We start from the raw sequence: 14,719 nt of genomic DNA on the forward strand, positions 1-14,719 counted from the left end.
AGTTAACATGTTAAAGTTTGTGTTCATGCCAATTTAAAGGGCATATATGGTTATGTTGTTGTATATGCATTGGAAAATTTTATTTTCGTGGAGATTACGGGTGTAAAAGGTCAAAATCTATGGTAAGAAATACATCTCCAAAACATAATTGATGGATACGCGGCAATAAAAAGACTCCAAATCACGACGATGACCAACCATTTAGAACGTATAATCTCTTCCGACTTTCGCCAGACATGCACTTTATTATGTCACAGAAGCAATATAATTTTTGTTTTGTTACTGACATTTTCAACTACCATTTTTGACTGCCCAGATAAACTCTGTATACACAACCGCTTAATTTTGTCGCAATTCATAACTGTTGATGTAAATGTCTTTCGGTTTTTCGAGTCTTTATTTACTCCTTGGTTTTGATTGATATTGTCTTTACACCTGAAATTGTTGTTTTCTTGTTGAAACTTTATACGATATATTCCCTCATCAAATATCGTAACATACAGTAGTAGAAGACACATCACATCATATCCTACCACAAAATAGTCACATTTTATGGCTTTCAGAGTGCGACGTCGATCAGCTTTTATAATCCGGAAAAGGATCATGTCGTCTCGTGTGGTTGTATTTTTCTTCCATCACTTAAAAACATTAAATATTTTTTTGTCCCTCCTGCTCCCGAATCCGGTTGAAAAAATTATGATTCTTTAACGTTGATTCAGGTCGCGATTGAAATTGTATAACTCGAAAATCAATCATTTGACATAAATCGGGTTCCTTACCGCTATGTGTCATACCTAGGATATGATTTTCTGGTTTCCTAGTCTTACTTCCACATGACATCATAGTGAAAATAGGTCCAAATAGCAATTCTAAAACGATAGAAGAAAAGAAATTAAGACGAATTTCTTAATATACTGGTTTCACGTAGGTTGATGAGGTGTGTACTACTGCTGACCTAAATTGATAAAAAAAACAAACCATTTTGTGACTTGATTTCTCAGGCGTCTTCAACAAAATTTCGTTAAACTACTAACAACTAAGTGTCGAATTCATGTACTTTAGCATCTGGTGCAAGAAAATTGGTACCGTTAATTTTATTAATTTACTATTTTCGTGGATTGGAATAAGGCTTAGAAATTAAACCATCTAAATCGGTTTACTTCAGGTGAACAAAAAGCCATAAGAGATTACCACATCAGTGATGACTGTCGAAGTTGTTTCTTTTATCTTTTTTTTTGTAAACACAACTTAGCCAGTTGGAATCATCCTGTCCACAACTTTCACGTATTCTTATGATGTAAATTTAAAGATTATAACATTATCTAACGTTTCTAACGCTCACACATCAGCATAATCAACGTTTATATATACTAGTAGACTTAACACTCATTTGATAGCTCTCATTTCTTAGGAAAATTAATGAGTTGATGATCTCCATTTAGTATAATGCCCGAACCGTGATATTAAAACGAATATATTTAATGGACTTTAAAAGTGTTTGTATAAAAAATTCTGAAAAATCACGTAGAAGCTTCACAAATGGAACACCTGAGGTAAATTAATCTCCCATATTTTAAGACAGACCATGCAAACTAAGATTACCAAGAAATGTGCAAATATACTTGATAATACACAATCTAAAGTTATCTTTGTTTCTGTCGTATATGCCCATTGTGTTCTATCAACTTTCGCATTGAGTGACCATCTATGCTTTCGTTTAAAAATATTTTAAATATCATCAATTTTAGATATAATAAAAACATTGTATTACACTTTTATTTTATGGGATCAAAGATAATAATGAATTACTTCCCTTCTTATTGGGGGCATCTACTGCTGTTTGTAATTTACGATCTTAATCAAAGAGAAAAACGCCGTTGACCAAAAGTTTATAAAGCCAATATCATCAAATGTTTTGTTAACAGAACTATCAAAACCGTATAAGGAAAATTCGTCTGTGGGAGTTAAACTATTGTATCATAGTTATCTTGTTGTTTACAAGCTGGAGATGTTTCATTTATGACAGTATTTACACAATAAAAAATGGTTTCATGCTCAAACCCAAGATCTGACATATGTATCTGTGGGATGTGGAATCAAACAATGCGCTCTGACCATAATTAATTTGTATATCTGTTCAAGGCTGATGATAGTCCAATTCAATGTATATGACGAAGATTTCGGAATAGACAACTCGGAGCCTGCAACTCGTTAATACCTTTACATTAATCTCTCCAGTTCTTTTTACAGCTAAAACTAGAAATGACCTGTTACTAGTGTGTTGAACGTTTTATATTAAAAAAAAGTATCTTTATTTTTTTCAAAGCGGCTGGCTCTTAAAGCTTTTTTTCAATCATGAATAACAAAATATGATATACATAATAAAATTAACTGTTTTGAAACTTTCGGTCAAAAAGATAAAGACAGTTCTTGTGTTAAGTCATTAATTACTCCTGTTATAATGAACTTTACGCTAACAATTCCGTATTTCTATGATATGAAATAAGTTCAAAGATAATTTGCACGAAACCATGAAATAATGTTTTCTTTACTCGTTTGTAGGAGTTTCATTGCCTTCCGGAAATTGTTTTTCTTTCGGGTCACAGAACCGCCTTGACGCATTCATACTTTTAATGATTCTAATTCAGTTCTATGATTAATTGTAAATGTAACATTTGATTTATTTGAAATGATGAAACTTATTCCTACGAGAAAGTAATTATGAATTTGAAAAGGGGATTTATGGTTTGTTCTTTTTCAAATAAATGTTTATAATGAAGATTATCGATCAAACAAGCCAAGATATCTTCCGAAAATTAGTTTTCTTCATAACAGAAAATTCTATAGGATTGGAAAAAAACACAAAGATTCCGGTGATAATTTCTGTCATTGTTAATTGTATATGTCATTTATTGTAAAACAAATTTCAAAATTTTACGAGATAACCTTAAGGTTGATATGATAAAAAACAAATCTCGAGAGTAAGAATGACAATATTTGAAATTACAAAAGCAAGAAATAATGAATAAGCCTTTATTGTTGTTCTTTTTTAATGGTTTGTGTCAATATGATGAGTCAAGTCTTTGGAATTTGATTTTTCAGTTCGCTTTCATGTTGTGCTGTTACAACACTATTCCGGATTAGACAACGGATAATGGCATGTTTAATGCCCTTTAGTATTCTTTGTGTGACTATCCCATAGGCGACAATACTATTTTTTTTCTTCTAAATTTACCACTTTTTATAATAGAAACTTGGATAAATCAGTCATGTGTGGGATTAGTACGTTATTATTCTGTTTTAAAGATTGAAGCCAAATAGTATCATGACCAATTTCCAACGGAGCTTGTTCATGCCCATTTTACATTTTTATACGTCATTTTACACCAAATTAATGAAATTTTGGAAGTCTTTTCGAAAAATTCTCTAGAAAGTATTTCACTAGGTTTAAAAATGTATATTGTAAATATACATACTGCAGTTATTCATAGATAAATAAAAACATAAATATTGTACCCTTCCATTTAATCACAGCGCCCCTAAGTTGACTTCCTACACCTGTCAGTGGTACACAAAGGTCAACCTGGGTAAATGTAACAGTATCGTTTTCCTTATACCCGTTTATGTTTTGTAAATATATGAGTCCGTTGTTTTCATGTTTAAATTTTATAAATTGTCATGTCGGGGCACTTTATAGCTTACTATACGGTTTTGTTTATCGTTGACGTCAAACTGTGACGTTGTTCGTCAGATATCCGAAGGTCCTCGGCGAAGTGTCTGAATGCGTGTTGCTCAGTCTTTAATTTTCTCTGGTGTGTTTTATGTACGATTGTTTGTCTGTTGGTCTTTCTCCTTTCTAGCCATTGCGTTGTCAGCTTGTGATTTTGAATACCCCATGGTATCTTTCGCCTCTTTTTGTGAATGAAATGCACGAAATGTCCGTTTACAAATTTGAAAATTTTAAGAAACAAAGGTTTCAAGTCCCTCAGGCAAAGTTGACTTTTGATGAATTTTTGACATATAGCTCTTCAACGGTTTTGGTACTTATACATCCTCGGATTTCAAATGTTTGTCTTTGAGAGTTCCTGATGAAGGTAAATCCAGAAAGATGCTTCCGACGCAAGAAATTATTAAAGTTATTTTCAATTTACATTCAAAATCAACTAAATATTTATCCCAACGTTTAACGCGCTAAATTTTTTTATACTTTGGATCTTAAAAGACCAATATTTGGGCTTACATGACGTCGTTCCCTGTGCGATACATCGTCAGTTTGTCTCTTAACGGAATCTTGATGAAAACAATCAAGTGAAGAAATTGGGAACATATAAAAAGGACAATAACCCGACCAAAGAACAGATAAAAGCCAAAGGGCACTAATGGCTCTTTATCGCAGCGAGGTAATCCCGCACCTGAAGGTCGACCTCAGCTGGCCAAAGTCGGTCAAACTAGATTAACGATGATTTTTTTTATTGCATTTTGCTCTAATACGAAAACAAGATATATATATATTCTATAACGCTAATGTCAATTTACTATTTACTTCCAAGTTCTTTTTGGTGTTCTCATTGCGCTCCGCGTTTAAGTCATATCGATTACTTCCAAAACACTCATTCAACGATTTAGTCGTGAAAAAATGTTTTAATTAGTTGCAGGACATATCAGCTGAATTTGTACTTTGCTCGCATTACATCTGTTTCGTGGCCGCGTACAAATACAGCTGATGTTTAAAGACACTAAACAGTTAATACGTATTTGGGACAATTTTTTGGAATTTCGGATCCTCAATGCTCATCAACTTTGTACTTGTTTGGCTTAATACATATTTTAAAATGAGCGTCACTGATGAGTCTTATGTAGACGAAACGCGCGTCTGGCGTACTAAATTATAATCCTGGAACCTTTGATAACTAATAATATCCTTCAGAAATATGTAAATAAAGACGCAGCAGTTACAATTTACAACTGAAGCAAGCAAAATAGTTTGTTAGGAGACTTAATGCTACCATCAGAATGTTCTCTAGATTACCTAACGAATATCAACTGATTAAAAGGAGAGGTTTCAGTTCATTTCCAATTTGTCAACATCACAAACCCTGTTTCTAAAACGACAAGCTAACACAAAGTTATATATAATATTGATTTATTGTTATTATTTACAGCCATATCTTTCTCATTTCTCAAAGCTCTGCAGAAAAGTATTTTATTATTTTTCAGATAGATTTTTAAATTTAATCTTTATGACTTGACTTTCGCTTACGCCAAGGTCATCCGACAATCAAAGCCAGGAAAAAAATCAAATTAGTCTTCATCTCAGCGGCAAATAAAGAAGTAATTACTAGTATCTTGCTTTCTCATCACATGGTCTTACCTAGCTGAGTTAAGGACGCAATATCAATTATCTTTCTTAAAAACAAGCAGTTGACACAAAAAAATGCAATCAACAAACAACCACACACATTATACCCATCAGAAAACTATTTTTGGGTGATTCGTTGGGATTCAGTGGTATAAACAGCACATAGAATGTCTTATATACTTGTGAAATCATTACATCTTTTGTTTGTTATACACATTCTTATCATTGTAATCACTGTATATATAGCCTTTCTCGTTGGGAACCATGTCAAAACGTTAATCTATATCACAAAGAATGGATTAGCACATCAGGTGCATACTTATAGATCCATTATGTACCATGATACAATCACCTCAACGTATTCTGATAAGTATTAGACAAATGCACTATGTTGTTTACACAACTTCCACCTTTCATCATAAGTAATGAATTTCTTTATCCTTATTGTCTTATACTTTATACATGATATATTTGATTATTCTCTTCATTGTAATTATTCTGAATGCTGAAGTTAATGAATTCCTTATGTAAATATTTAACCATTCAACGAAAACATTATCTATTTACATAACAAATTAAACCTTAATTTCGAATTTTCGAAATAAACAGAAAATACTTCCAAGACCAATTAGATATTAAATATAGTAGTGCTGAAAGGGTTTTACAGATATAATTCTAAGTAGAATTTTGTTGTGAATATGTTTTATATATATATTTTTCAATCTCGACTATAAAGTAGTTTTGGTTAATCCGTCTGTTAAAAAGTTTGTTGTGTAAAAATCGATTTTGCATTATTTAAAACAAATAAATGTTTTATTTCTTTTGCAAAATAAAGAGATACAAAACTTCTATATCGTTTGTCTATTTTGATGTACGAATGCGTCTTAAAGATTATCTCCTTTTCCCATGTAGGAATCAGTACCAATATATATATATGACAAATATGAATATATAACAGTCTTCTGTAGACAAAACGCGCGTTTGACGTACACAGTTTTAGTCTTTGCGTTTACGATGAGTTTATTTCATACCATATATCAGGGTAAGTTGAAGGTTCATCATAGTCATTATTAGTAGATTTGTGTTACACAATACTACGGACTAAAATCATAATCGAACAAAAACATATCTTAATTATACACGCTGGAACAATTATAAAGCTCTATGTTTTTTTACCACTGGAACATTTCTTATATTTATATATTTTATAGGGCGGGTATACATTAATTTGTATATCTGGTTGTATCTTACAGATCACATAAAATGGCATTGAAAAGATATAGAAATAACAAATGTCTATTCCAGGTTTCAAATTTCAGCTGTCTTTGTAGTTCTTCAGAGTTTTATAATTCTATTTTGTTACAGGATTAAGTCTCAACCTGTGAAATTACAGTGCAAAATTGATATCAAGATATTAGATAAATCCCGAATAGTATCTGTTTTACATCTACATAAAAACATTCATTGATTGCGTTAAAGAAAAAAAACAAAAAAAGTAAACGACAATCCAAGCAAGTGAAATATTATTGAGTTATCAATTTTTATTGTCACAGTCGGACTGTTATATAGTCTCCCTATAAATTAATGCAGTTTCCTCATATTCTATATATAAAGATAAATGATATACATTCTCATAGTTTAAAAATTGAACATTTAAGAAACCAAATAAAAGGTACGATATACATGTTGTAAGTGAATTCTTCATCCCGGAAATATATGACTTTAAAAAGGAGAGAAGATACCAAGGGGCAATCAAATTAAATTCATACGAAGAACAAAACACATCTCTATACTTCAAAGAAAAAACAAAGACGAAATACAGTTCACAAAACACTACAGGAAAACTAAAGGTAAATCTTCACGAACACCATCCAAAATGGGGGTTAAATAGATGCTTTGTAAGGCTCGCCGTTCTTGTTACTCATGTAAAACGTTCCAGTAGAATAAATGAGAATATAGCATTTATCAGTGTCATATATTTGTTATAATTACAGTTAACCGAAATTAAATCTGTTAATTCTATTTAACAGATATACCCTTTTGAAATATAAATTGAACATATATGGATAAATCATAGAAATATGCGAGACAGTCGTAGAAAGTTTCTCTGGATGGAATGATATGTTATCACTTTCGCCATTATACTTTTATTAACATTGCCCACGATACGTATTTCTGGACGAATTTTCATCAAGCACGCCCGGTTAAGTTGAGATAGAATAAATATCTAAAACTGTTTAAAGGAACAATAAAACTTTGCCAATTGTCATCAGTACAATGTTTTTTTTTATATATATATATACAGGTACTAATGCAGTTAAAACATCTGTGGATTGATTTACGGATATCTGTGTGCTATGAGATGGGTCTAGAAAGCATCGTCGTCATCAATGCCAAATAGGCTAAGCAGTAGTTCATTCTAGTGTTTGATGTTCTAGTTCATTCCAGTGTTTCGCTGTTCAGAACTTGTTGACAATTCGTTTTTAATGGAATTGACGAGCCATTCTTGCTGATGTTATCAAGTATTCTGGAAATGTGATAGTTTTAGATCCTCTTATAAATATGTCGCTATACCTGGGCCTCGAGAATACTCATTCCTAATGAATCTGGCTGCTCTCCTTCGGACCATTTCAAGTTGGTGAATGTGTTTTTGTAGATGTGGGTCCCAGACACTGCTAGTGTATACTACTGTTGTTCTTTGATTGACTCTTTAGTGATATGTCCGATGTGGTCATTCCACAATGAAGTTTTTGATAGCTCCAGGTATGAATTGTGGTTGATTGTTTCAAAGATGTGTTCTTTGATTTCATATGCTCAGATTATTGTTTGTCGTCTTGTAGTTATACGTAGTACAAATGATTTCTCCTTAGTAGAATATATCAATATTTTACGTTTAACCTGAAAACTTACATAATATGTAGGACGGATTTACATATTTCATTCTTTAAATTTCTTCTAATTGGCTTGCGATTTCATTTGAAAGGTTAGGAATATAAGCAAGACAGATGTTTACCTTTATTTCTTTCTTATCATGAGGCTTTAATATAAGATAAAGAAAGGAGGAAAACAAAAGTAGTTAAATTTTACTGTTTTGTAGTGAATAAAACTCAGATTGCTTTGGAGAGAGATAAAAAAATTGTTGAAAATATAAAAGGAGTATGTAACAGATTACTGACTTTTAATCAACTGTAATGCAAACATTGTAAGATGCATATCAGTATCGAATTGAAGGAAAAAGTATCTTTGCTAGTGAAGAGATTCGTGTACGATATTTTATTGTTATGTTCTATAGACTGAGGTTTCTAATGACAACTCGATTACATTTAGGACATTTAACCTGTGACTTGAGAAACCATTTCAAAATGCACGTCTCATGGAAAATATGGTTACAAGGTGTAACTTTTGCTGAATCCATGTTCTGAAAGCATATTGAACATACATCATTGTTCAGTACAATTTGATCCTCGGTGGCATTGTTCAATCCTGCAGTAAACTCAAATATCTGCTTTCTTTGAAAATAAACTTTCCATATAGCCATTATTGCATGATAAATACCAAGAGATGCAATTCCAATTAATTGAAATACATCCAACTTTGTGTAAACGCCGATATTAAGGTGTGTGAACAAATTACGTACAAGTGTCACGATGCCAAAACACACGGTTAAAATGTTAACCACTATTATTGTTGCAAAACTTACGAGTCTAATACTAAATACAATATCATCAAAATTTTCCCAAAACTCCTGGCGTATGAACTCATATTTATTCAGGATAAATATAAACAATGATGTAACGGCTCGCACTCCTAAAGTTACATAAAATGAAGTTGTCAGAAATATTGCCAAATTCGTCATAGAGTAAGTTCTAGTAAACTCTAAAGTAATGTAGACTGGAAGAACGATTAATAATGATTCAATGAAAACAACCCTCACTGCTTGAAGAAGGGTACCTTGTATTAATTCTGGTTCTGCTGATATTTTATCCACTTTTATCAAACAAGCCTCCAGTAGAAATACAATCAATATCCATACACAATTTATTATAAATTCGCCACGTATTACTGACTCTAAATCAAAAAAGCACATATCATAAGTCACCACAAGTACTCCTATCATATATCTTGAATCAATAATTTGTTCTTCTTCAATAGCATGGAAACCTTTGACAAACATAGAGCACATTTTAACGATATATTTTGAAATAAGGAAGAATGATTCGTTGAATGATTTCAAGGAAACTATCGTACAAACGCATGAGCCGATTGTGGATTGTATGATCCATTTGGTACTATTACTTTCCTCATCTACATTAACCCAATAATAACTAAAGGTTACAGTTATTAATAACGCAAAATAGACCTCATATACATTTTGTGTTCCCCGAATAAATGTCAATAAAAGTTGTCTATATAGTTCTACTTCGTTGCCATTCTCAGCATCCTGGAATATGTTATTTATTTCGTTTTCTGAGATCGGTATTCCATTGTCTAAAACGTGTAAAAAAAACAAGACAAGAAGAAACAATGTAACCATGGAAATGATATTGATGGTCCAGGAAGGTGTAACTTTGAGTATAGTTCCTGTAAGTATAAACAAGTAAACGTACATGGCAAACCGAAATGGTGAGTTCACGGCCATCACATAGCATATTAGAATGCCGATACAAAACTGGATGTGTGCATGAATGAAAAAAACAATTAAAGGAAAATGTTCCTGATCATTGTCAATTCTTTTAAACTCGGAAACAAAATACCACGCGAGTCCTATGAGGCTAATTCCACAAACAAACCGTGTTACATCCTTGAACTGATAACCTCTCAGAAATGGAATGCAGCTGATAAATACCACAGCTACAAAAGAGAAAAAAGACATGAAAACAAAAACATTTCAGATTTACATAAATGCATACATTTTTTGTACTTCTTACTCGATTTATATTTTTTAGAGATATTTTACAGCTCGGAACGTTTGCTCTCTTTAATTTCCGTTATATTTAGTATTAAGGAACGGTGAAACGGTATTTGATTTTCTCTTATTATGATGACGTTCATGTGTTTCTTAATATTAAGGTCACAATGATTGATTTCATGGACATTGCTATGTCCAGATTATACCTGTTATATTCTTTGACATTTGTTTTTGATATCTGATACTTGGATGCACCATCTCAAGAGGCTGTGTCATCTTCTATGAAATAAGAAACTTTGATCTTATTACATTCAGGGTCAAATTTTTGATTTAAATTGTTCATTTATTAAAGCTTGTTATTATTTACATACAGTTACACCGGTAGTGTCATACAGTTTTCAGTTCAGGATGTAGGTATATGCTTTGACAAAAAGCTCTCCTACAACTGTTTATACTGATTAAAAACTTTTCTGTCCATTTACATAATCCCTCTACGATGTTTATTGTTTTCCTATATGGTATGCGGTAGAGGTAGTGGAAGATCTATATGTTCACAGGGCCTACACTAACTAAAGTAAAAGAAAAATATCAAAAGGTAACTTATTAGCTTAAAAATAGACTTACCAAAAGAACGAGCAATGTAGGAGAACCATCCAATGTAGTAATAGCTGTATCTACATACTACATCTGTGAAAGCAAGACACAGTACGAAGGAACCTGTGTTGATTAGATTTTTTATTTGAACGGATTGATATACAATCTCAAACAAATAATTCATTTTCTAAAAAAAAAATATGAAAATGTATCAACAAAAAATAAAATTTATCAACAAAAAATAAAATCCATCTATGAAACGAAATTAAACAATGATATATATGATGTTAGATAAAATACAAATTTATAACAAATAAAGTTATAACGAAATAAGAAACAACAGATGATTCTAAAGTTTTAATCTCAAAATTATTTGAAACTTTAATGATTTCTAATTTCACGTGAATCTAGCAATATTTGGCTAAGTAAGTTTGTAGTATTTTTGGTTTACAATGCTATTCAAGTTCGATAAGGAGATGAGGTATGATTGGCAATGGGACAACAATCCACCAGTGTCTCAGTGACAAAGAAATTAACCAATGATATATATGATATAGGTCACCGTTCGGCTTTTAACAATTGGAAAAACACTTATCGTAGTCAGCTATCACAAGATACGAATGAGAAAACTAACAGCCTGATTTATGACATAAAAAAATGAACGAAAACAAAAATTACAAGACAGCAACCAAACCCTTATACTTAAGTACATCCTAAATTGGGTAAAAAACATCAGAAATGAGACGGGGTCGAACCATCAACCCTCCTCTTACACGGAACAGTGATAAATATAAAGCAAAACCTAAGAAGAACCAGCATCAATTAGTTGCAAATAGCCTGATTCATAAAATTAGCACAAACAAAAACACAACTAAAAAGTAAAATCACAATACTGAACTCAGAGGAAAATCAATTTGGAAAGTCCATAATCACATGGCAAAATCAAAAAACAAAACGCATCAAAAACGAATGGACAAGAACTGTCATATTCCTGACTTGGTACAGGCATTTTCAAATGTAGAAAATGGTGGATTAAACCTGGTTCTATAGCGCTAACCCTCTCACTTTAATAACAGTCTCATCAAATTCCGCTACATTTACATGATGCGTTTAATAAACAGTCACAATTAATAAAATAGTCAAAATATGGGTACATCAGTCATCATCGTATAACAATTTTAAAAGGAACAATTTAACAGGACACAAAAACATCTACTATCTACGAACACATGGATTGATTTGAGTGTCTGATGTTAGAAAAATTATATACGTCACATAAATTTGTCGTTCAATGTGCATACAATAGTTATCAAAAGTACCAGGATTATAAACAATTTTAAAATTTACATAGGCAATGAACGCATACAGGGTTAAAAAATCAAAAGTATGTAAGAATAAATTACAGAAATAGACCGAGATTCAAACTAGTCCAAAAATTATACATAGAATTTATGAGAATCCAACTTTTAAAAGGAACAATTTAACAGGACACAAAAACACTATCTACGAACACATGGATTGATTTGAGTGTCTGACGTCAGAAAAATTATATACGTCACATAAATTTGTCGTTCAATGTGCATACAAACAATTTTAAAATTTATTTAAGCAATGTACTAACATAATGATAAACACCCACAAAGTACCGAACTATAAGTTTATTTTAGATAGTTCTTAGCCATTTACTATTGATAAATAAACCATGTTCTCAGTAACTTAATCCACATTTTCCCAACTGTTGCAGTTATACCAGTGAGGACGACTTGTTTCCTTTGTACTAAATTTCAAAACCATTATCTTCAGTAGTATTTTTAGATGCCAATCTATAGGATAGTGATGGAGCAATGATCACAGTTCACCGCGATCGAACCACAAGTACACTGTGATGCAATTGTAGTGGTTATCAGGGTTATTACATCAAAACATAGTTATTTCCTCCCAGAAAGAGTACTATCCTTTTCCGATTTCAAAGTCTCTATGAAAAATTTAGGGGCTATGAAATTTCGGAATAAAAAATCATTTTAGCATTGTTACGAATGGACGTCTTGAATTAGAAATATGCCACAGACCACATCGACCTGCATTACCTCCTTTATTATACATCGAATTCATTATTTGTTCATACGTTTTTAGATAATGTACGTAGTTAATGTCAAATAAATATGGTGTAATTCTAAAAACTAAAGGTTTGGTTGTTTTTGACAGTCATTTCTTATTCTACAATAAGTTCTTATAAAGTTCGATAGTTTGAAGTTTCTCCTTCATTTAATGTGTTTTCTATTTAAAAAAATAAGAACAAAGAACATGTCTGAACTGGACCAGTTTTGATATAATGAACATGGAGTACATCAAATTAAACGCACTAAGTAAAATTATGTGTCTCTCTGGAAATAACTTGTAACATCCCTGCACAGGAATGAAGAAGATATGTAAAACTATAGATGAATATTTATTGAACAACTTAGTCCAAGTGACTAGTTGAAGTGATTTGGAATGTGGGAACCTATTCCACAAGTGACCGACCAGCACGCTATTTTACAAATACGCAGGAGTGAATTGTCAGTGTGATGTCTTATCTTGAAGATAGTTCAACTGAAACGAAGATATCACGGGAATAACATTTCAAAGCGGCATTTTAAAAACGGTTTTATGAAGAAAAAACCATTGCTTGCTTCTGAACGCCATTTGCAAGTGTGAAAATATTTCGTATAATTCCAGATAAAATATTTGTTTACACTAATTTGATTGCATGGTTATCACGATGTATGTGTACTATGACATTGAAGAAACCCTTAAGCACTCACCTGTATGAGACTGTTCTAGTAAAACACACTCATACTCATGTTGTGAAAGCCTTCACTTTTAGCATATACTTAGACAATGTTAAGGATGAATGCTAGCAGTTTTTATGACACCCCTGTCGTTCATTCCTAACAGGTTAATAATATACAGTTTGTATCAACAATTGTTCAAGAAATTATAACTTAGACGGATTTGTGTTACAACCGTAATTCATGTTTCTTACCTGCAAAGCTGCCATACTTTTTTCAGTTTTGAAACTACTTTCGTTTTTTGTGGAATGTGTTTAAAATATAACCCATGTAAATCTACAGGATCTTTGCCAATTTATGTCATTGTCAAATAATATTTTTAAAAATCTATTTTTAGAATTTGAATAAGTGGGAAAACCAACAACCTTGAAAAAAAATTAATTTAAAATATCAACAAAGGTGTTAATAAAATAGGAAAAAATAGTAATGCAATGCTTGCTTTAACAAATGGGAAAATAAAAATTACAAAAAGTTTTCAAAATATAAAAAAAATAAAAAAAATGCATCTGCATGGACTATTGATCTTGTGTCGCCTTCTTTAAAGGAGCTTTACCTACACATTAACAAAATAAGCGAGAGAAAAAACCCAAAACATTGCTGCTGTATTATTGGCTCGCACGTCTTTTAAGTTCATTCATGCAATATTTTCTTTATATTAGTGTACATGTGTGCATCATGCTGTAAATAGATATAGGAATATGTGATATGAGTGAGAATTCATTTAAAAATTGCAAGAATGTCAACATTGAAAAGTGAAACCGGGGATAAGACTAACAAAAATCATTTCTATACTGGTAAAACGATGATAAATACACAGTTTTCATATTATCAGTATTGACTCAATGTTAATGGTAGCAAACTCAACCTCACAAGTCATCGTTCGGTTTTTTGCATTACATAAACAATGAAGAGTCGGAGCATAATGTCTGAAAAGCGATAGGCGTATAAATATAATATTCTATAAACATAACAATAATGATCAACTGAAAAAAGATGAATAAGTTAGGATGCAACTTTGGACGCCGC

At 31.7% G+C, this 14,719-nt stretch overlaps 1 protein-coding gene across 1 annotated transcript; it reads right to left on the reverse strand.

Annotated features, from left to right (window-relative positions):
* Nucleotides 1-7,263: 7,263 nt before the first annotated feature.
* On the reverse strand, nt 7,264-13,982 carry LOC134713986 (RING finger protein 145-like). Its single transcript, XM_063575246.1, has 3 exons — nt 13,888-13,982; nt 10,893-11,049; nt 7,264-10,210 (listed from the first exon to the last, which is right to left on the reverse strand). The coding sequence occupies exons 1-3, from the start codon at nt 13,900-13,902 to the stop codon at nt 8,646-8,648; spliced, it is 1,737 nt and encodes a 578-aa protein (XP_063431316.1). The 5' UTR covers nt 13,903-13,982; the 3' UTR covers nt 7,264-8,645.
* Nucleotides 13,983-14,719: the final 737 nt, after the last annotated feature.

This window comes from Mytilus trossulus, chromosome 4, assembly GCF_036588685.1.
Source record: "Mytilus trossulus isolate FHL-02 chromosome 4, PNRI_Mtr1.1.1.hap1, whole genome shotgun sequence".
NCBI lineage: Eukaryota > Metazoa > Mollusca > Bivalvia > Mytilida > Mytilidae > Mytilus > Mytilus trossulus.